The sequence below is a fragment of the Hermetia illucens genome, chromosome 1, assembly GCF_905115235.1.
Source record: "Hermetia illucens chromosome 1, iHerIll2.2.curated.20191125, whole genome shotgun sequence".
Taxonomy (NCBI): Eukaryota; Metazoa; Arthropoda; class Insecta; order Diptera; family Stratiomyidae; genus Hermetia; species Hermetia illucens.
This window is the reverse complement of record NC_051849.1, coordinates 128,392,197-128,416,491: the sequence shown is the minus strand read 5'-3', so window position 1 is coordinate 128,416,491 and position 24,295 is coordinate 128,392,197. Positions and strand designations below refer to the sequence as shown.

Genomic DNA, 24,295 nt, shown 5'->3' with positions numbered 1-24,295 from the left:
ATATCATTCACTGCCTGTCTGGGGGTCCAAAGTTCCCACCCTCTCACCAAATTTCGTGTCAATCGCTATAGCCGTTTCTGAGAAAAGTGATTGTGACAGACAGACAGACAGACATGGAACGGATTTTAATAAGGTTATGTTTTGCAAACAAAATAATGATAAGTTTGAACTTCTATAACTTTGACAATAATAGTTGGATTTTCATGGAACTTGGCATGTGTATGCACGAGACTGTCCGCCGGTGCAAAATTTAGTACACCTAGAATGAACTTAAGGGGAGTTTTTTAGTCATTTTCTAAAAGTTGATATAATAATATTAGTAAATTTGTTCGAGCAGACACCGGAATGGGACATCTCGTGAAGATTAGATTTCACATAAGTGTTTTACACAAAACCTTAAAAAGGGCTGCAGATAAATAGATTCTTCATAAATGCGACTTTATTATTTCACGCGAATGTCAATTATTCCGGGTAATTATGACGTCAGCATTTGATTTGCATAGCTTTGGAAGCAGTAAATTCGCGCGAAATTGATAAGTTTGAACTCAGGGTGCGGCAGCATAACTTCCTTTTTTCAAAACTCAATAAAAACTATTGTATGCAGCGGAAAATATTTATTTATTTTTTATAAGGTAGGTACATGTTTTTATTTACTTTGTTTTAAAGATCAAATCTGTTAGATGACATACCCCATTCACCATACATTGCGTAAACCGATTTCTGGCGTTTGTCATGACTCAGGTGTTATGTTGGCAATTTCTTCTTGGATGTTGGTCTTCAAATCTTGTAGAGTTCTTGGACGGTTCACATAAACACCGGATTTCAAACAACCCCATAGAAAAAAATCACAAGGGGACAGATCGGGAGAGCGTGCCGGCCATTACAAATCGCCTCTAATTGAGATAAGGCGCTCTGGAAAGTGTTCCCTCAAAACAGCCATCGATGCTCTTAAAGTATGTGCTGTTGCAAAGTCTTGTTCGAGCCAAGTGTCCCCCAAATCCAAATTTTCTATCCGTGGGAAAAAAAAATTCTGTAGCATGTTTACATACCGGTCCGAATTCACTGTCACTGTAACCTCATTTTCCCCAAAAAACCAGGGACCAATAATTCCAGCTGAGGAAATTGCACACCACATTGTGACTTTGGGTGAATGCAAAGGCTTTTGATGCAATTCTCGAGGGTTGGTGTCACCCCAGTAGCGTATGTTTTGTTTGTTAATCGACCCACATAAATGAAAATGGGCTTCATCGCTAAAAAAACAATAGCACCCTCGGGAACGACATCAAGAACAAGCTCACATGCGTTCATCCGAGAATTGAATTCACGTTCTGAAAGTTCCTGCACTATCGCCATCTTATAGGGATGAAAATGAAGATCATCACGAAGAATTCTTCTCACAGAAGGATCGGATAGTCCAAGGGCAGATGCGTGTTTGCACGCAGAACACCGTGGCGATCGCAACATTGACGCTCTCACTGCTTCAATGTTCTCAGGTGATCTAACGGGCAGAGGGACTCCAGTTCTTCCTTTTGTCGCACTTGCAGTTTGTCTGAATGTAGTGACCCATGTAACAATTGATTTGCGGTCTGGGACGGGAGCCAACGGGGCTAAATTAAAGCGATTCCGAAATGCACGCTGTGTTGCAATAACCGAACATCCGCTTGAAAAGTAAACCTCAACGGCAAAGGTATGCTCCTCATTATTCCAACACATGATGGCGATTGAACCATGTCGGGACAAAACTTTACAGTATCCCCTCTTGAACGAGACCACTAGCGCTCCGCCATGACATCAACTAACTGAGTGGCGCGCATTTTAAAAAAGGAAGTTTGCTGCCGTACCCTGTACTATAACTTTGGCGTTAATGGCCAGATTTCTGCGAAATTGAGTACGTATATAGGAAATATTGGCTTCTATGCTGGTACAAAATTCGGAAGTCCTAAGGGGTTTCAATAAATTTCTAAAAAGTAGCAATATACTATTAGTAAGTTTATTTGAGCAGATATCGGAATGGGACATATTATGAGGCCTAGATTTCATCTAGGCGAACACCTTGTTTTTTTTTCGGATTTTGAGGTTATGTAGTTTCCGAAAATGAGTCCTGTCTCACTTCAAGTGCGTACGTTTTGACTCCTTACTCACGCACTTTGTAAGTTATGGCAAAACTAATGTCAGTTTCGGAAAGTACAGATCGAGACCTTTCATTTGAAACATAACTACATAACTATATGCATGTATGGGGAGCCCCCCTTTAAACTCCACCTAAATTTATGCCACTCGCTGTATGCGTGTGGTTCCATAGTTCCCATCTGTCCACCAAATTTCGTTCAGATCGGTTTGGCCGTTTTGGAGAAAAATGAGCGTGACAGACAGACAGACATACAGACATCGAATCGATTTTAATAAGGTTTTGTTTTACACAAAACCTTAAAAAGCATTTTTATAAATAAAATTCTTGAATACTCTGCTAAAAAAATTAGTGCAAATCCGCCTCTTCTATACTCCACATTAAATCCCGATGCTAACTCTGATTCTCCGTCAGCAAAATCAAACGGAGTCCGATTTGTCTCTGCTAGTCTAAAAACAAACCAGATCAACCCTAACGGAAAAGATAGATTGACAAATCAAATGTATTTTTGATATAAAAAAAAATCAATAAAATTATAACTCTCGATTAAATAAACAAAAGATAATAAAATTAAAATTAAACTAACTTCGTATAGAATTGTTTGAGCAACAGACCGCAACCCCCCCAATAAAGCATAGTTTGAATTTAGTGACCATCCAGCAATTATTACAGTATAAGTACAACATAAAAAAATGAGATTCCTATATTAAACGAGTACAAATTTACTAAATAGGGTATATATATTCATAGCGAAAGTGATAAAAGAAAAGAAAAACAGGTGAAAAATAATAAGAAATATAATCAAAAACTAAAGGGTAAGTCTGCTCCTTTGTAAATAACTTAACTGCATCATTAAAAAGGCTGGGGGATTCCCATAAGTCCAACCTTGTTGGACCCCTTCTGAATCTGAATGTATCCCAACACTTTTCGTTCTAAAAGAGTTAAAAAGCAACTCTAACCAAAACACAAATAATTAATAACAAACTTCCAATAAAAGATAGTAACAATTTCATAATATTCATTTACTATTTGTAATATTTAATTACATTCATAAATTCTAAATTTATTGCACTAATCTGCCAAAATAGTTGTAATTAATAAATTTCATAAATTAAAAAATTATATTTTAAATATTTGGTCCTTTCATACTAAAATATTTTAATTTTCTAAAGATAGAAACCAACCTGGCTTACACCGGTTTGAACTCAGATCATGTAAGAATTTAAAAGTCGAACAGACTTTAGAGTTGAACTACTACACTCAACACTATCTCTTAATCCAACATTGAGGTCGCAATCCTTTTTATTGATATGAACTCTCTAAAAAGTTACTCTGTTATCTCTAAGGTAATTTAAATTACTAATCATTATTAATGGATCAATTATTCATTAATTTATGTTAAATTTATATAAAAGTTTATCAAATCTTATTTTCACCCCAATAAAATAATTTTTTGTATAAAATTTTAAATATCCTTTATAAACTTAATACATCAATTATCAAGATCTATAGGGTCTTCTCGTCAATTATATTTTAGCTTTTTGACTAAAAAATAGAATTCTAAAATTTAAATTGAAACATTCACATTCAATTAAAAGACTAATGATTATGCTACCTTTGCACAGTTAATATACTGCGGCCATTCAAAACAATCAGTGGGCAGGCTAGACTTTAAACTAAATTCAAAAAGACATGTTTTTGTTAAACAGGGGAATATTCATTAATTTGCCGAGTTCTTTAACTTAATCTTTCCACTCAATTTACTCATGCAGCAGTTTATACTAATTTTATCATTATTTCTTAATTTTTAAAATTAAAATTAATATTTAAATAAATACTATAATAACTAAATAATATATTACTAAAATAAATTATAACAAATTTATTAACGATTGCTATTTCTAAACATACATTTATTATAAATTATTAATTTATTTTAAAGCTTTAATTCACAGCTTATCCCATGAATTACTTTTAATAATTTACAGAAAATTTAACAATTAAATTTCTGCCCATATTAGTAAATTAAATTTATTTCTTTAAAAACTAGATACCTTTAAAGCCGAATAACTTTTCATTTCTAACAGTTTATTATGAATAATTTTTTTACATTAACACAAATAAACTAAAATGTTAGATATTGCCTTCTATTTGTAGTTAAGTCTAAAATTGATAGACCAGTAGCTTATTCCAAACAAGTTTGGATCTATCTATGGTCTATCAATTTTACACAAATAAACTATTAACTCCTTTAAAATCGAGAAATCCATAATAAATAGATTTTAATAGATAAGCCCTGATACGCAAGGTACAATAAATTAAATTTTCTTTTAAAGTAAAAATTTTTCAACATTCAACATTTTTTTCTATAGACTATACTTAAACGCTAACCTGTTATAATTATTTTTAATACTTAAAACTAAATAAAAACAAAATTAATAAGTAAATACTACCTCAATTTATATTGATTTGCACAATAATCTTTTCAATGTAAAAGAAATGCTTTACTTAATAAGCTTTAAATTGTCATTCTAGAATCACTTCCCAGTAATTCTACTATGTTACGACTTATCTTATTTTATATTATTAATAAAGTAATAAGAGCGACGGGCGATGTGTACATATTTTAGAGCCAAAGTCAAATTAACTATATTTATAATTTTACTTTCAAATCCACCTTCAGTAGAATTTTTCAATTCTGCCTCTGTTTAAATATAAATTTATTGTAACCCATTTCTTCCTTAAACATAAAATGCACCTTGACCTGATATACTTGTTAAAAAAATTAAGATAATTAATCCTCTTATAAGATAATCTATAACGGCGGTATACAAATTGAAAAACAAGCTTAAGTGAAGTCCTCGTGGATTAGCGATTATAGAACAGGTTCCTCTCAATAAATTAATATACCGTCAATTTTTTTAAGTTTCAGGAACATAACTATTACTACTCAGATATTTTTAACTTACATTCTAAATAATAGGGTATCTAATCCTAGTTTATTATTAAAATTTACTAACTTCATTATCCTAAAATTTAACTTAACCTACATTTCAAATTTCACCTAATAAATATAGCATAAATTAACCTAACTAACAAATTAATTATTACCAATAAGATTTATTTACATTTTATGTATAACCGTGGTTGCTGGCACAAATTTTACCAATATTAAATAATATTACTATTTCTTAATTTCTTAAATAAATAATATCAATTACTGCGACTAAAATAAAATTAATAATTTTTAACCAATTTACATGTAAAATAAACTATAAACAAATCTTTAAGCCAAAATAAAACTTTACTAAATTAATTTAGTAAAATTTAATTTTAATCCATTCAATGCAATTCACTCATTGATAATAATATAAAAATAATTTTTTTAACAATATAAATCCTTAGTGTAAATAATTCTAGTTTAAAAATAGCCCCTAACCCCCTTAAACCTAATTTATTAAAACAATGGTATTTTTTTTTTAAATTAATTATTATTTTACACTATAAATTTCTATTTTAAATAAAAATTAATTTTATTATTTATTAATTTTAATTTAATTTCTGTGTTTTTATTTAGATTATCAAATTTTTCTTGTTATATAATATATTATATAATATATTATAATAAAATATTAATATTATATTAATACTATAAAAATAGTTAATTGATAGTAAATACTATATAACATTTAAATTTTTATTATACAATATGTAAACATATTGTTTTTCCCTAAAATACATATATATAATATATTATAATAAAATGTTAATATTATATTAATACTATAAAAATAGTTAATTGATAGTAAATACTATATAACATTTAAATTTTTATTATACAATATGTAAACATATTGTTTTTCCCTAAAATATTTCGGGGTTATAAAAATAATTATTAGTTAATAGGTTCCATGATTAAGTTAAAATATATTGTTTGTTGAAATAAAAGTTTTTTTATAGATTAATATATTTATATTATAATAGACATCTTAATGTAAATTGGCACTTTTTTTTTGGCAATTTTAATTATCATACGGTTCCACTTTTTATTACACAGATAGATTTAGTTTTATTTATAGAACGTACCAAATAAAATTATTTAATAATAATCAGAGTAAAATAATGTTTTTTTTAAAAAATTTTTTTTTATGTAAATGTAATGAATTGCCTAATTAAAGGGTTACCTTGATAGGGTAAATAAAATAATTTATAATTATATTCATTATGTTTATATTTAACAGAATTAAACTGTTCCTAAAAGTATCAAAAACTTTTGTGCCTCGTACACTAAAATGTATCTTGCACCCCATTTTACCAAAAATCTAAAAATACTGGGTTCATACCCCATTTATAAAGGTTTTAATCCTTTTCTTTTCAATTTTTAATAATTCCACCAAAATTCTTTTTTTATTTACTCTTATTAGAGGAATATTAATTCCAATCTCGTCGTCATCATGACTCAGAGCTTGAATAGAACTAGAAATTAATTTGCTTTCATTTATCCCCCTAATGAATAGAACAGATAATTTACTATCCTCAGAAACAGCCCTTAAGTACTTTTTGGCACAAGCAATTGCCTCCTCTATCCTTTTAATCGCAGTAATTATTAGTATATTAAAAACTAATATATTTCCCCAATTAGTGCTAAACTATAACAACCTTATTAAAAATGAATTTTGTTTTGGGATGAGCTTGTCCTTAGCCCACCATCTACTTGATGGCGGGCTGCACATATTTGAGAAGCAACTTACTTCTGCTATTCAGTGCGCGGACTACTCTTTCGTGGACGAGTGCCCAGTACTTTTAAAAAATCAAGTAGATGGTGGGCTTAGAACAAGCTCATCCCAAAACAAAATTCATTTTAATTAGCTCTAACCAGTTGTAGGTTCAAACAAATGCGATTTCGGTCGTTGTAATTCATACCCTTGGTGGGTTTTGAATTGGGGCTTTAGGAGATCTTAACCAAACGCCACTCCGAAAGCTTATAGCGTTTTCGTCAATTAATCACCTAGGATGAATACTAGCGGCTATGATGGATTCTATCAAACTCTGATTAATTTATTTCCTTTTCTATGTATTCTTATCCACAGCAATCATTTTTATATTCAACTTATTTAAAATTTTCCACCTGAACCAAATTTATTCTCTATCAATTCAGTCAACAATTTTAAAATTTTGTTTATTTATTAATCTTCTGTCACTAGGTGGGCTACCACCCTTTCTAGGATTTTCCCCAAATGAATAAGTAGTTAACGACTTTCAGCCATAAATTATATATCTATAACCTTTCTTTTAATTATACCCTCTCTTATTACCTTATTTTTTATTTACGTCTTTGTTATCCAGCTTTCCTTCTAGGAAAAAACGAACATTGTTGAATGAAAAATTTTTCCCATTGATTTTCTCGTTACTTCCAACTATAAGACTCCCTATAATTTCCCTCCTAATTTTTATTTTCTAATAAGGCTTTAAGTTAAATAAACTAATAGCTTTCGAAGCTGTAAACATAAGTATAAATCTTTTAAGCCTTAGTCATTTTATTACTCCTTTAGAATTGCAGTCTAATATCATTATTGACTATAAAGCCCTGATCAAAGAGAATTTTTCTCATAAATAGATTTACAATCTATCGCCTATCATTCAGTCATTTAATCGCGACAATGACTTTTTTCAACAAATCATAAAGATATTGGAACATTATATTTTATCTTTGGAGCCTGAGCTGGTATAGTAGGAACTTCTCTAAGAATTCTTATTCGACCCAAATTAGGCCACCCCGAAGCTTTAATTGGAGACGACCAAATTTATAACGTAATTGTTACTGCCCATGCTTTTGTAATAATTTTCTTTATAGTTATGCCAATTATAATTGATGGATTTGGTAACTGACTTGTTCCTTCAATGTTAGGAGCCCCTGACATGGCTTTCCCCACGAATAAATAACATAAGTTTTTGACTACCCTCTCCTTCTCTTACTCTTCTATTAGCCTCTTCTATGGTGGACGCCGGAGCAGGAACTGATTGAACTCTATACCCCCCTTTAGCTGCTGGTATTGCCCATAGAGGAGCTTCAGTTTATCTAGCTATTTTTCCCTTCATTTAGCCGGGACTTCTTCAATTCTAGGAGTTGTAATGTTATTACCACAGTAATTAATATACGATCTACAGGATCGGATACCTTTATTTGTTTGATCAGTCGTAATTACAGCAGTATTACTTCTTCTCTCACTCCCTGTTCTTGCCGGGGCTATTACTACATTATTAACAGACCGAAACCTAAATACCTCTTTCTTCGATACCCCGGGAGGAGGAGACCCTATTCTTTATCAACATTAATTTTGATTCTTTGGACACCCGGAAGTTTATATTTTAATTTTACCCGGATTTGGAATAATTTCTCATATTATTAGTCAAGAATGTGGTAAAAAGGAAACATTTGGATTCCTTGGGATAATTTATGCCATACTAGCCATTGGTTTATGTTTACCGTAGGAATAGACGTTGATACACGAGCATATTTCACTTCAGCTACAATAATTATTGCCGTTCCTACAGGAATTAAAAGTTTCAGTTGACTGGCCACTCTTCATGGTACACAAATGTCATATTCACCCGCAATTATTTGAGCTCTTGGATTCGTATTCCTATTCACTGTAGGAGGGTTGACAGGGGTAGTTCTTGCTAATGCATCAATTGATATTATTCTACATGACACATATTATGTTATAGCCCATTTCCACTATGTTTTTTTCTATAGGAGCAGTATTCGCCATTTGTAGGAGGATTCGTACACTGATACCCTCTATTTACAGGATTAACTTTAAACCCTAAATGATTAAAAAGTCAATTTCTTATTATATTTGTCGGAGTAAATTTAACTTTCTTCCCGCAACAATTTCTTCGATTAGCAGGAATACCACGGCGATACTCTGATTACCCCGATGCTTACACAGTCTGAAATATTGTGTCTACAATCGGATCTACAATTTCACTTTTAGCCATTCTATTTTTCCTTTACATTATTTGAGAAAGTATAATTGCTCAACGAACTGTAATCTACCCTGTTCAGCTTTCTTCTTCAACTGAATGATACCAAAATACTCCACCTGCTGAACACAGCTATTCAGAGCTTCCTTGATTAACTAATTATTCTATTTATTCTAATATGGCAGATTAGTGCAATGGATTTAAGGTCCATATATAAAGATTTTTCTTTTATTAGAAACAATGCCAACATGAGCTAATTTAAGTCTTCAAGACAGAGCCTCTCCCCTTATAGAACAGCTTACCTTTTTCCATGATCATGTACTTTTAATGTTAATCATAGTTACCATTTTAATAGGTTACTTAATATTTATGTTATTCTTTAACTCTTACACCAATCGGTTTCTTTTCCACGGTCAAACTATTGAATTAATTTGAACTATTCTGCCGGCTATTACTTTATTATTTATTGTCATGCCCTCCCTTCGGTTGCTTTATTTACTAGACGAAATTAATGAACCTGTATTAATATTAAAGTCTATTGGTCATCAATGATTTTGAAGTTATGAATATTCAGACTTTCTAGATATTGAATTCAACTCTTATATAGTACCAACAAATGATTTATCAACAGACGGGTTCGGCTTACTAGATGTTGACAATCGTATTGTTCTCCAATCAATTCTCAAATTCGTATTCTTGTGACAGCTGCTGAGGTAATTCATTCATGAACGATTCCAGCTCTTGGTGTCAAGGTAGATGGAACTCCAGGTCGACTAAATCAAACAAACTTCATAATTAACCGACCTGGTCTTTTCTTTGGCCAATGTTCAGAAATCCGTGGAGCTAACCATAGCTTTATACCTATTGTTATCGAAAGAGTTCCAACTATTTTTCATTCATCTTTAAATTAATTTTATTAGATGACTGAAAGCAAGTAATGGTCTCTTAAACCACTTTATAGTAGAGTAGCACCTACTTCTAATGAAAAAAATTAGTTAAAGTTATAACATTAGTGTGTCAAACTAAAATTATTAAATAATTAATATTTTTTGATTCCTCAAATAGCCCCCATTAGATAATAATAATAATAATCGTTGGCGCAACAATCCATATTGGATCAAGTGGATGAAGTGTGTTAGAGCACTTCATTCAAGACCTTAACGGTACACTACAGTATACTATAGGAGGCAATGTGGTCAGCATTGCGCTCGCCCGAGATTATTACCCTGATTTGACTCAGGTACTCATTCACAGCTGAGTCGACTGGTATCCGACGTCAAATCACGATACAAATTCCACTGCCACCACTGAGATGTGAACCGCGACCTTCCGTACGACAGCCTTGTGCTCTAACCACTCGGCTATCCGGACTACCGGATTAGATGATTACTATTATTTATCATTTTTTCTTTAACATTTATTTTATTTAATGTTTTAAATTACTATAATTTTTTTAACAATATACCTAAAACCCCTCAAGTTCAATCAACAGATACTTCTTCGACATCAGCCCTTAACTGAAAATGATAACTAACTTATTTTCTTTATTTGACCCCTCTTCAAGAATTTTTAATTTATCGTTAAATTGACTAAGTACATTTATTGGCCTACTCATAATTCCATCCGCATACTGAATTATGCCATCTCGACATAACATTATCTGAAATAATATTTTACTGACCCTTCCTAATGAGTTTAAAACCCTCTTAATGGACTCAAATCATAATGGAAGAACATTTATCTTTGTGTCTCTGTTTTCAATAATCTTATTTAATAACTTCTTAGGTCTATTTCCCTATATTTTTACTAGAACAAGCCATTTAACTCTTATGCTTGCTCTTGCCCTACCTCTTTCAGTAAGATTTATATTATACGGCTGAATTAATCATACTCAGCATATATTTGCACACCTAGTACCTCAAGGAACTCCAGCTGTTCTTATTATACTTATGGTCTGTATTGAAACTATTAGAAATATAATTCGCCCAGGCACTTCGGCTGTACGATTAGCAGCTAATATAATTGCTAGTCATCTTCTATTAACCCTTCTAGGAAACACTGACCCTTCTATGTCTATAAGTTTAGTTACCCTTCTTTTAATTGGGCAAATTGCTCTTTTAATTCTTGAATCTGTAGTTGCAATTATTCAATCTTACGTATTTGCTGTCTTAAGAACTTTACACTCTAGAGAAGTAGTTTAAAATGTCAACACACTCAAATCATCCGTTCCACTTAGTCGACTATAAAGCTTGACCTTTAACAGGTGCCATCGGAGTTATAAATTAAAATAAAATTCACTTTGAGTCCGTTTGGGAAGGATCGTATGACCATTCTATTTAAATTCCAAATTTAGACTAAAGACTACTTACACTATTTCTTACAAAGTAACCTATCTTGTAAACATTATCCTATCTTTATCATGTGTCGCGCACATGTCCATATTGCATTTTACATTGCGCAGGTCAAAGTGTCTTCATTAATGAAGACACATTTCTTACGAAATAGGGTACAAGCAATATAAATAACATTATGCTTGTACCATTTTTATTATCAGGCCCGTTCACACATGTTACAAAACAAGATGCGTTCTTCGAACAAGGTCCTGTTATTATCTTAAGATAAGAATATGTCTACAACTATGGTACAGGCAATATAAAATACATTATGCCTGCACCCAATAATATTTATTCTATATGTATACCCTAAATATTCATATTGTGCTATTACTACCCCTCCCCTTAAGCTGATTCGTCCCGAATCTGTTTGTGATCGGCGATGTAGCGTACGATACGTTCGATTTCATTTTCGACGTCGAAATTCATAGGTCGGTTAGGTCGTCTGATCGTCGGCTTACCACGGCATTTTCTACGCATTACTATGATACCAGCCGGAATCACTGTTGCCACGACGAGGACAAATGCATACCATGCATACTCATTGTTGTTGACTTTGTCGGCATCAAATTGTCGGATCTTCTCCAAATTGCGGAGATGTACCTTATGCAGGTACGGCAATGTCAGCTGTGTCGAATGTGCTGACACATTAAGCTGGAACTGCTTTGAAATTTGCGGAACCACTGATGACACCTTACCTGTAACTTTGTACAGTGTGTCGTTGACGAGAATATCCTCTTCAAACTGTACGAGGAATGTACCCGTAACAGTCACCGAGTGATTTTTCCCTACTATTGTGGCTGTTGCATCATTAATGATCAATGTATCATCATCAACCCTTTCGATTGGTGAGATGTGATATGAAGTGACCGTTTTACACGTTGCGACGTTTCCATTGAAGATCATTGCAAGGCATTTATCAAAACAATCGTGCTTGCAGACTGCTTTGCCCTTACCTTCCTTACAATTAACCAGTGGCAGTGTGTTTTTTTTTTTGCACTCGGCAACATACCTATTACTTAAATCTAATATGGTATTGTTATGAATTACAGGGTACACAACTATGAGAGAACAAATAGTTATTATATTTGGTACTTTAACTAAATATTTAAACACATTATTACTAATATATATTTTAACAGTAGAAGATGAAGTCAATTCACTTATAGTAATGGGGATTTCTTCCTGTTTTACGATTGAGAGGACCCCTTGGTCTGTTAAAATGACAGGATTTACAATGTTTAATTGAACAAGGGTAACCGAGTAGACAGCGTTCGTTAATAAGGATATTACTCTTTGATTTCTAATGGTAATAATTTGAAATAACTCAGGAAATCTTGGTTCGCTGATATCATAATACTCTTTTTTTATTAAATTTATGCGCTTAGAGACGACAATAATCTAGACATTTCATTCGCATCTGCGTCCAGTGATTCCTTCTGTTCCGATATTGAAAACATTTCAATTCAGTTAAATTTATATTATGGATAAGGTATATATAATCTTCGTACAGTCCCACGTCCCCTTTTCGTAATGATATATAATTAGATGAACTATAGTCAAAGATTTTACCGGCGACGGTGGTGACCAATGTTAATCTGGATAGAGAAACATTAACGAATATTATCTTTGTGCACCTCTTTACCATCTACTAGTACCGCAGTACCTAAATCTTTCTGCACATTTTTCCTATCATACTTATTCGAAAGCTTATTCCCACAACGTTTATTCCTTTTGACAAATATTTCTTGCCCCTTTTTAAATTTTCTATTGACCCTTTTTTTGTTGTGATAATTATTTTGAGCTTTTTGGGCATTTAACAAAAGTTTTTCCGTATTAAGTTTATTTGAATCAGAGATGTTCCAAAGTAAGTCAATAGGTCTTGCTTTTGTTACAGAGTGTATAGAATTGTTATACTTTATTAACGCTAATTGGATAATTTCACTAAGATCTGTTAGTTGCATATCCTTTTTTATCGCTCTCGATATTTCTGCTAGAGTTGAATGGAATCTCTCGACTTGTCCATTGCTTGTACTGTGCATAGCTGGAACTTTATGGTGAGACATACCAAAGTGGTCCCTAATAAGGGATTGTATAACATTTGAACAGAGTGATGGCTCATTATCCGTAACTAATGTTTTCGGATTTTTGAAGAAACCAATTATTTTCGTAAGAGGAATTTTAATATCTACAATTGAACGTGAATCAATTTGTTCCACTAGAGCATATTTTGAAAATTTGTCTATGCACGTAAGGAAGTAGTTATTCTGAGTACTGTAAATATCCATATGCAGGATTTCACCAGGATATTTGGGTAATGGCGTACACTTCATAATTTGCCTTTTCGGATGTCTTTGGTATTTAGACTCTACGCAAATTTTACAATTACTAACGAATTTTTTTATTTCCTTACGAAGTCCAGGAAAAAAGTATGTATCCAGAATTTGGTCATAGTTCTCCTTCGCTGAACGATGCGCTCTATTGTGTTCCATTGCAATAGTTTCCAGCTGATCATTTTCATTTATTAAATCCATCACAATCTTTTCGGTATGCTTAAAACGAACCGAGGGAAACAGATTGATAATATCATTCTGTATTTTTCCAAGAATTTCCAAAGAACAGTGGACTCCATTAACTACCTTCGCGTCAACTATCTCCTTTAACTTTGAATATAGACTTTCGGTGTTCGAAAAACCAATTTCGTGACGTAGGTACCCATTAAACAATCTAATTGTTGTTACTTTTAGATCCTTGCCCACCGAAAGAATAATCTGACTTTTAAAGCAGTTTATAGGCGTTGACACTGTCCTAATGACCTGAGATAGGGATACCTCACTGTTATAGCAATTTCCGCTAGATTCGCCATTTCCAGTAAGATTCTGAATATACTGGCAAGATAGCGCGTCTGCGACAACATTTTGAGACCCAGGCTTATAATGAAAAGTCGGTGTGAATTCTTCGATAAAGCTTTTCCAACGCTTTAGCTTGGTGTTAGGATTTCGATCAGATATCGCGAATGTTAGTGGTTGATGATCGGTATAAATGTGAAGATTGTTTACTCCATAGAGATAATTTCTAAGAGACTGCAATGCCCATACTATGGCAAGCATTTCTCTCTCATTGGTCGCATAGTTTTGCTCAGTGGCACTAAGCGTTCGTGATACGAAAGTAATCGGATGTTTGTCCTGAGATAACACAGCACCAATTGCTACCGATGAGGCATCAGTTGTGAGCTCGAATGGTCTGCTGAAATCCGGAAAACGTAAAGTAACGTCCTCTGATACTAAAATCTGCTTTAACTTGTTGAAGGCATCTTGAGCATCCTTCAACAATGTAATTTTCTTTTTCTCTGACTTTTTTGCACTAACATTACTATTTTCTCCTCGCAATAATTGAGTCAAAGGTTTTGCAATTTTTGCATAATCACGTATAAACCGTCGATAGTAACCCGATAATCCTAAGAAGGATCTAAGGCCCTTAATAGTAGTTGGCTCTTTGAAATTAAGAATAGCACTTACTTTGCTATCTGCAGTTTTTAAACCATTTTCAGATACAACGAAACCCAAGAACTCGAGTTGCGTTTTGAAAAAATTACATTTTCCCAATGAAATGCGCATATTCGCATCTCGAAGCTTTTTTATTACTATTTCGATATCTTTTAAATGACTCTGAATATCGGAAGAAAAAATTATAACGTCATCAATGTAGACGTGGCAACGGACTCCTATGTCGTCCCTTAATACATCATCGATCGCTCTCTGAAAGATACTCGGAGCATTTTTCAGACCAAATGGCATTCGACAATATTCGTATTTGCCATTATTAACGGAAAACGCCGTTTTCTTACGATCTTTTTCTGACAACAAGATTTGATGAAAACCTGACTTTAAATCTAAAGTAGAATAATACTTGGATTTTCCTAAATTCGACAATATAACTGAAGTATCTGGAATAGGATATTTATCCGAAACAGTTTTCGCATTTAGTTTTCGAAAGTCAATTACCAGACGTAGTTTAGGATTTCCCATTTCATCTACACCCTTTTTATTAACTACCCAAATTGGGTTATTATAAGGAGAAGAACTCTTTCTGATTATACCATCACGTAGCATAGTTTCAACCTCAGAATTTACAAATTTAGTTGCCGTCATCTGGTATGGGTAACTCCTTGAATATATTGCTTCGTCAGTGGTAGTTTTAATCGTAGCCACAATGTTAGTATTATAAGGCAATGCTTCATTTGGATCAGCAAATGCTTTTTGATTTTCCGTAACGATTTTCTTAAACCCGTCTACACCTTCCTCAGGAATAGAATTGTAATCTAAATCCTGTAGGAGATTTATTTGTGTGCTATTAGAAGGAAAAACCTCTTGAATTCCACCTATATAATAAAGTTTACTACCAGTGACATCAATCATTGCATTGATTTCCTTTAGAAATCTGTAACCTATAATTCCATCCATATCATTTATTTCAGACAATACATAAAAATCAGAAGTACGTCCCATAATGCTTATCTGACATTTCGCGGTGATACGTGTTTCCCCATGAATGGAATGTACATCAAATTCATCGTTTTTTAATTTAGATACACCAACTAGAAATGGAAGATTTTTCACATAGTTTCTTTCGGCACCTGTGTCCAAAAGAAGTTTAATTTTCTCACCGTTTAACAAAGTGTGTTGAACGTATGGAAGACATGCTTTTGATTGTAAAATGTCTACAACAGAACTATCCTTTAATTTCTCTACCCGGAATGTGTTCAATTGATGTCTTTTTGAAAAATTATTGTTTGATGATTTCGAACGAAAATTATTATTTTTTCCCGAATTTTGTCTAAATCGAGACGTTGATGGATCTACATCCATTGATTCAGGTGGAGATTGAGCTTCATCTCGGGTAGTTTTGTTAACCACTTTATAATGTGGACTTTTACCCAAATTACTCGTATGTTCCCTATCAGAGTTCGAATTAGCAAAAGCAGCGGCGAAATTATAGCGTTGTCTGTTAGACTCTAGTTCCTGTGCGAGAGCCAAGGCAGATGGTAAATCCTTTGGTTGACTCGCAAAGAGAGTATCACCGATAGGTCTTTTAATACCAGAAATAAAAATACGCAATGCGTCGTCTCTATACTTTTCATTCAAGGATTTCAAAACTACGCTTTCATCGCCATATTGCATAATAGCTTTATTGGTTATTAAAGTCAATTGTTTTTCTACCATATCATAAAATTGTGGAATAGAAAAACGACCTTGTCTAAGAGTAGACAATTCCTGCCCGAGTAAATACAGTGGTCTCTTATCGGAATACGTATGGTCCAATCTAGCCAATATAGCGTCAAAATTCAGTGGTGTACTGAACGACGATAAAACCATATCAGCAGAACCAGTTATTTTGTTGCGGATAATAGCAACAGCTTGATAATATATGTCAGAACCAACATATGGTTGATACGGCTTTATTGCAGCTTTGGCTGACTGTCGCCATGATGGATACTTATCCATAACACCGCTAAACTCGTGCATTGATTTTGGTAAGTCAAGCCTCATATTACCACCAACAACCCTACTTGTGATGGCAATTTCCTCATACCTCTGTACAGAAGGACCTGGTGTCTTCAGTTGCTGCAAAGAAGACTGAAATTCTTCCCTTAATTGCGAAACAACCACATTAATATCACTCTGTTTTTCAACAGGTGGTGCTGACGCTCGCAGTTCCTGTATGGTAGAATGAAATTCCTGCCTTAACTGAGAAACAACACTGTGAATGTCACTCCCTTGAGTTGACGGACCTGGCTGAGATTTCAATTCCGCAATTGCGTCTTGAAATTCCTTCCTAAGCTGAACAGCTAATGAAAGGTTAACCCTTTCAATCATATTCGAAATAGCTTCGGCAGATAAAGACATTTCTATTACTTTTTTTCTAAGAGATTTAAAAAATTTAAACTGTCGATTCGGTTAACCCTGTAATCGGCCCTTTTTAAGCTTAAATTTCTCAATTTAATATATTAGGATGTTTTTAAATTAATTGTACATACATAATACTCGTACAGATATTCATATCTGTTTGCAAGTTAGACACACGCCACCAGTTGATTCGATACGCTTTGATTAGATATCTCGTTCACCCAGTCACAGTCACTTGTTGCAATATGTAGGTACGTCTGAAAACTCCGCTGCCAGCCGCTTCACTCGATTATTGTTTCGTTTTAAATTCGCACGATCGTGAACATTTATATAACTAAATTTTCACACACTTTTTTACGAAATTAATACCGACTCCTTATACAAGGATTAAAGATTGTGGTTCAAACCACGTTGGGCGCCAATTAAAATAAAATTCACTTTGAGTCCGTTTGGGAAGGATCGTATGACCATTCTATTTAAATTCCAAATTTAGACTAAAGACTACTTACACTATTTCTTACAAAGTAACCTATCTTGTAAACATTATCCTATCTTTATCATGTGTCGCGCACATGTCCATATTGCATTTTACAATGCGCAGGTCAAAGTGTCTTCATTAATGAAGACACATTTCTTACGAAATAGGGTACAAGCAATATAAATAACATTATGCTTGTACCATTTTTATTATCAGGCCCGTTCACACATGTTACAAAACAAGATGCGTTCTTCGAACAAGGTCCTGTTATTATCTTAAGATAAGAATATGTCTACAACTATGGTACAGGCAATATAAAATACATTATGCCTGCACCCAATAATATTTATTCTATATGTATACCCTAAATATTCATATTGTGCTATTACTTATAGCTACAGTATCAGGACTAGTTAAATGATTCCGCCACTATGGCATTTCTCTTTTCCTTTTAGGTAACATTATTATCATTTTAACAATATGACAATGATGACGAGACATCTCACGAGAAGGAACTTTTCACGGCCTCCATACTTATCCTGTCACTATTGAATTAGGATGAGGAATAATTGTATTTATTGTTTCTGAAGTATTCTTCTTTGTTTCATTCTTTTGAACATTCTTTCATAGCAGCTTATCCATTACAGTAGAATTAGGAATAACTTGACACCCTGTAGGAATTATTCCTTTTAATCCATTCCAAATCCCCCTTCTAAATACAGCTATTCTTTTAGCCTCGGGTGTTACAGTTACATGAGCTCACCATAGTTTAATAGAAGGTAACCACTCTCAAGCTACTCAAGGCCTATTTTTTACAGTTCTCCTAGGAATTTATTTCACTATTTTTCAAGCTTATGAATACATTGAAGTCCCATTTACTATTGCAGACGCAGTCTACGGTTCAACATTTTTTATGGCTACAGGATTTCATGGTATTCATGTTCATTTCGGATTTGAAGCCGCCGCTTGATATTTACACTATTTATTTACTGATGAGGTGGATAAAATTTATTTATATAGTATAAAAGTATATATGACTTCCAATCATAAGGTCTAGATTATTTTAGTATAAATAATTCTTTCAATATTACTTATAATATTCATCATTTTAGTTATATCTTCAGTAGTAATAATTTTCGCATCCATTCTTTCTAAAAAAACTATTGTTGACCGAGAAAAATCTTCCCCATTTGAATGTGGATTTGACCATAAAAGTTCTTCTCGTTTACCCTTTTCCCTTCGATTTTTTCTTATTGCTATTATTTTTTTAATTTTTGACGTAGAAATTGCCTTAATTTTACCAGTTATCCCCATTATTTATACGTCAAACATAATTGTTTGATCCTACAGAGTCGCATTCTTCATTATTATTTTATTATTTGGACTTTATCATGAATGGAATCAAGGAGCTCTTGAATGATCTTCCTAATTTAGAGTTAGGGTTGTAGTTAATTATAACATTTGATTTTCATTCAAAAAGTACTATGTTTTAGTCTTCCTTGAATATGAAGCGATTTATTGCAATTAGTTTTGACCTAATCTTAGATAATTTTTATCCTTATTCTTTAATTGAAGCCAAAGCAGAGGCCTATCATTGTTAATGATATCATTGAAACTATTTTTCCAATTAAGGAAATATGATGAACAAGATAAAGCTGCTAACTTTTTTTTTAATGGATAAATTCGATTAATATTTCTTCTCAATTCTATTTATATAGTTTATTAAAAACATTACGTTTTCATAGTAAAAATAAAGGTTAATTCTTTTATAAATCACTAAAAATTATTATTAAATTATTTAAGAGTTAAATAACCTCAATAACAGCTTCAATGTTATACTCTAAATATAAGATACTTAAATTATTTTATGTAGTACTTAAAACTATAAACATAACTATTTATAAAGTAAAAGTTAACAAATAAAATTTTAAATGATTGCCCTGCATGATCTGATAATAATTTGAATACTTTCTTAATAAATAATAAATTATTTGTCCACCCGCATATTCAGATCACCCCTGATCTATCCCCCTAAATCTTGCTATTCCTTACTTTAAAGGATAAACAATAATCCCGTAAGTTGAAATATAGGGCTTAAATCATATTGACCCAGAAAATGAAGAAACACTATATATTATTAAAGACTTGTTGTTAAAATAAATTGAGACATTAGAAATTATATACCCTCTAATAGCCCCCACAATACAAACAAAAAAAATCAACAACTTTAAAAACAAAGGCAAAACAATGGCACTAAGAACAGGAAAAATTAATCAATTTAATATTCTCCCCCCTACAATTCCATTATTCCCCGTAACATAGTTCATCCTTCATCTCTTAAATAAGGTATAGAACTACAATTTAAATGCCCAGTTAAACTATAAAAAACCAATCGAAATGAATAACATACTGTAAGCCCTGTAGAAAAAAGAAATAAAACAAAAATTAAGTAATTAGTGTAGGATATTAAAACCAATAAAACCCCGCTAAAAAGGGCATTCCACAAAGAGCTAAATTAGCCACATTAAGACATCTCACAGTTAGGGGTACATGGGTTGCTAAATTTCCTATACTCCGGATATCTTGAGAATTGTTTATATTGTGGATAATAGCCCCAGCACACATGAATAAAAGGGCCTTAAATAATGCATGAGTCAGCAGATGAAAAAAAGCCAACTTAGGAAACCCCATAGATAAAATTCTAATTATTAAGCCTAATTGTCTTAAAGTAGAGAGGGCAATAATCTTTCTTAAGTCAAATTCAAAATTAGCCCCAGCCCCGATATAAACATTGTAAGTCCCCCAATTAATAGTAGTACAGTTGCTATTCACGTTCCATCAATTAATATATTAAACCGAATCAATAAATAGACCCCGGCAGTTACTAAAGTTGAAGAATGCACTAAAGCCGATACAGGAGTAGGAGCTGCCATTGCAGCTGACAATCAAGAAGAAAATGGAATTTAAGCTCTTTTTGTTATTGCAGCCAAAATAACTAATCCCCAATAATTATTATTTCATAATCCATCTTTATTAATTCAAGATAAAAAATATAATTCCATCTTTCATAATTTAATATTCAAGCAATAGCTAATAATAAAGCCACATCTCCAATTCGGTTAGATAACGCAGTCAACATTTACATTTTGACAATAAATGACAAGACAATATGAAACCAATCCTAGCCCATCTCATCCTAATAAAATTATAATTAGATTTGGTCTAATAATCTCTTAATATTTGTGTTATCAATAATACTGATAACACAAATATTAAGATAAGGATAATAAACCGATTAATATTAAAGCCTCTAATTATATACTCTCGTCTGTAATAAATTACTAATGAATAAATTAACAAAACAAAAGATATAAATAACTGTCTCATTCAATCCCACAAAAAAGTTATTTCAATTCTTGACGAGTTTAAATTTACCACTTCTCATTCAATAAAAGTCACTCTATCAAATAAGAGACAATTTAAACTCAAATAAAAACATAACATACTAATTATAAAATGATTATAAAATGATAAAACTAATAAATCAAATTGAAATATATTTGACGATTTAAAATAAATAAAACTCATATCATTGACACCACAAATCAATATTTTAATTAAACTATTTAAATTAAAGTCATAAAAAACAAGATTCACCTTTCATAATTAATAAATATAAGGGAAATTAGTGCAAAAATAAAATTAGGAACTCCCGAATTTTCTCGTTTCTTCTTCTATAGGCCCCTGAATAAACCTTCCTGTGCTGAGTATATGAATAAAGATATAGGTTCATACGCAGCTCTAAAAAACGAAATTAATCTCAGTGACAGTATTCTTGCCCACGATCACCCAACAATTCTGTTAAACTGTAAACTAATTTCACCTAGTAAATTTAAGGTAGGAGGAGCTGCCATGTTTGCAGAACTCAGAAGGAATCACCATCAAGCTAAACTAGGTATAAAATTTAATAAGCCCCGATTAATAAATATTCTACGACTACCCAACCGTTCATAAGATATATTCGCGATTCTAAATAAGTAGTAAGGGATGTACCCTCAGCATAAGCTCTGTGTGTTAGAGGGAGATAGCATGCTAGAGCTTTAAAGCTTTCATGCTATCTCGCTCACTCCGTCTCTTTCGCACTATGAGCTTTTTGGGTGTGCGCCTTGGGTAAGGGGTGTGAGCCTGTGCTGTGGGCTTTGGGCTGTGAGCTTTTAGTGGGGGCTCTGGGTGTGAGCCTGTGCTGTGGGCTTTGGGCTGTGAGCTTTTAGTGGGGCTCTGGGTGTGAGCCTGTGCTGTGGGCTTTGGGCTGTGAGCTTCTAGTGGGGGCTCTGGGTGTGTGCCGGTGCTGTGGGCTTTGGACTGTGAGCTTTTAGTGGGGCTCTGGGTGTGTGCCTTGGGTGAGTGTGCCTTTGGAACCTTTGGGTTTGCGACTTGGGAACGGGGTGTTGCTGTGTGTGTGGGGGCCTGTGCTTTGTCTTGGGGATATTAAGCTCTATTGCTGTTTCTCTTGTTTTGCTGTGTGTCTCGGATATGTTTTGCTGTGTTTCTGAGGTAGCGATCTTTTTCAAGTGTTCTTGGGGAGTGTCAAGTGGTTTGTGTGCCTTTATGGGGTATCGATCTTTTTGGTGTGCTTTTTGTGGGTTATTAAGCTGGTTTGGTGTGTATATGAGATAGCGATGTTTTCCGAGTGCTTTTTGGGGAGTGTCAAGTTGCTTGTGTGCCTTTATGGGGGGTATCGATCTTTTTGGTGTGCTTTTTGTGGGTTATTAAGCTGGTTTGGTGTGTATATGAGATAGCGATGTTTTCCGAGTGCTTTTTGGGGAGTGTCAAGTTGCTTGTGTGCCTTTATGGGGGGTATCGATCTTTTTGGTGTGCTTTTTGATTTATTAAGCTGTTTTGATGTATTTGCCTGGGTATCGGTCTTTGCGGTGAGTGTCTTGGTTGAAGTGGGGTCTGTGGGGTTCACGGCGGGCGGCTAAGGTGTGGGCTTTAGGTGGTAGGCTTCGCCGCGGGCTTGAGGCGGCTGGCTGGCCGATGCAGATTTTGCGGTTATCATTGCTGACTTGGGAGTTGGGATTAAGTTTAAATGAAAAAGTTCGTTAAAGTTCAAATATTTATTTTATTAAATTTATTTAGACATACATCATTCAATATTCTTTAAATTAACAATATGTGTACACTTATTTATATATATTTTCTACTGTGCATCTAAAATGTGTGCAATTCGCAGTGTTTGATGAAGCCATTACAATTTCGGTGTATATAATAGGCAAAACCTAGGGCTATAACTACTGCCGCTATAGGCTTCATTAGGTTGAAAATATGGTTGTGACTCTTCGAAGACGATGATTTAACACTCGGTCGTTTAAATGATCCGCACACATCTTCTCCGTTAACATAAACACATGTTGGTGAAAGACGCAGATGTTCAGCTTCAATGTCTGAGGGAGTGTTGAATGCGTTGACTTCTAACGCACAGAAATAGCACTTAACATAGTCTTTTAAATTTGTGTAAAAAAATCCACTTTTTGCAAATTTTTGCGCCTTTCTATCCTCAATGTTCAAATTGCTGAAAGTTTTCAGACGATCGTATTCACGTTTTAAGTTTAACATTTTGACTGTGAATTTCCACTTTAAATGACGTCTTTTATATTAATCCAGGAGTTGTGGTCGGATGTGAAACCAAGCCACTTGACAAGAACACGATCCCCCCTCCTTTTTAAGATCTTTTCCACGAGATATACATCTGGTTGCTTTGTTTGTAGTAATTCCAGTTCATAGAACCCTCCTTTTATTAAATTTCCTTGGTAATCTTTAAGAGTATAAGTACGCGGTTCTGTATTTTTTATCTGATCTACCCTGAATATTTCTGTGGACCAATTTGGAGTGTAGCCCTTTTCAACGACATGTTTGTGCTTGCTAATTCTTACATAATCGCCTTTTTTTAATTTCGGTTTCGAGGTTACGTTAACCTTTCTATACACGGTTGATAATAACTTGATTTCGTTTGATGGGCCAACATCTACCGGCTTCATTTTAATGGTACGATGTTTGGTCATATTGTATTTCTTTATTAATCTGCCGAGCAAACTGATCCAATGGTAGTTCCCGTTCATACTGAATTCTTTCCACATAAAATGTTTTAACGTACGGTTAAATCTTTCTACAATTGACGCTTTCAAGGAACTGTAGGTAGAGTAGTGATTGATCTCGAATTTCTTCATCAATTGTTTAAACGTTTTATTAAAAAATTCTTTGCCATCATCTGTCTGCAAATTTCTTGGTACACGTTTTTGGTTTAGAATTGTCTCCATAGCTCTTGCCACTTCGCCCCCGCTTTTATTTTTGATTGGCGCTGCCCAGGCAAATTTCGAAAATGTGTCGATGACTGTAAGGAGAA

At 33.3% G+C, this 24,295-nt stretch overlaps 1 protein-coding gene, 1 long non-coding RNA gene and 3 pseudogenes across 2 annotated transcripts; 2 read left to right on the top strand and 3 right to left on the bottom strand.

The window, feature by feature from the left end:
• Positions 1–3,773: 3,773 nt before the first annotated feature.
• Positions 3,774–4,427, bottom strand: LOC119661328. Its single transcript, XR_005250576.1, has 2 exons — positions 4,369–4,427; positions 3,774–4,253 (listed from the first exon to the last, which is right to left on the bottom strand). It is a non-coding gene; the product is annotated as an uncharacterized LOC119661328 (long non-coding RNA).
• A 2,108-nt stretch (positions 4,428–6,535) lies between these two features.
• On the top strand, positions 6,536–7,373 carry LOC119661583 (annotated as a pseudogene).
• Positions 7,374–7,798: 425 nt separating this feature from the next.
• Positions 7,799–9,266, top strand: LOC119661573 (annotated as a pseudogene).
• Positions 9,267–15,427: 6,161 nt separating this feature from the next.
• On the bottom strand, positions 15,428–17,414 carry LOC119661565. The gene is made up of 3 exons (XM_038070963.1): positions 16,357–17,414; positions 15,513–16,281; positions 15,428–15,454 (listed from the first exon to the last, which is right to left on the bottom strand). The coding sequence occupies exons 1-3, from the start codon at positions 17,412–17,414 to the stop codon at positions 15,428–15,430; spliced, it is 1,854 nt and encodes a 617-aa protein (XP_037926891.1).
• A 2,376-nt stretch (positions 17,415–19,790) lies between these two features.
• LOC119661557 lies at positions 19,791–20,825 on the bottom strand (annotated as a pseudogene).
• Positions 20,826–24,295: the final 3,470 nt, after the last annotated feature.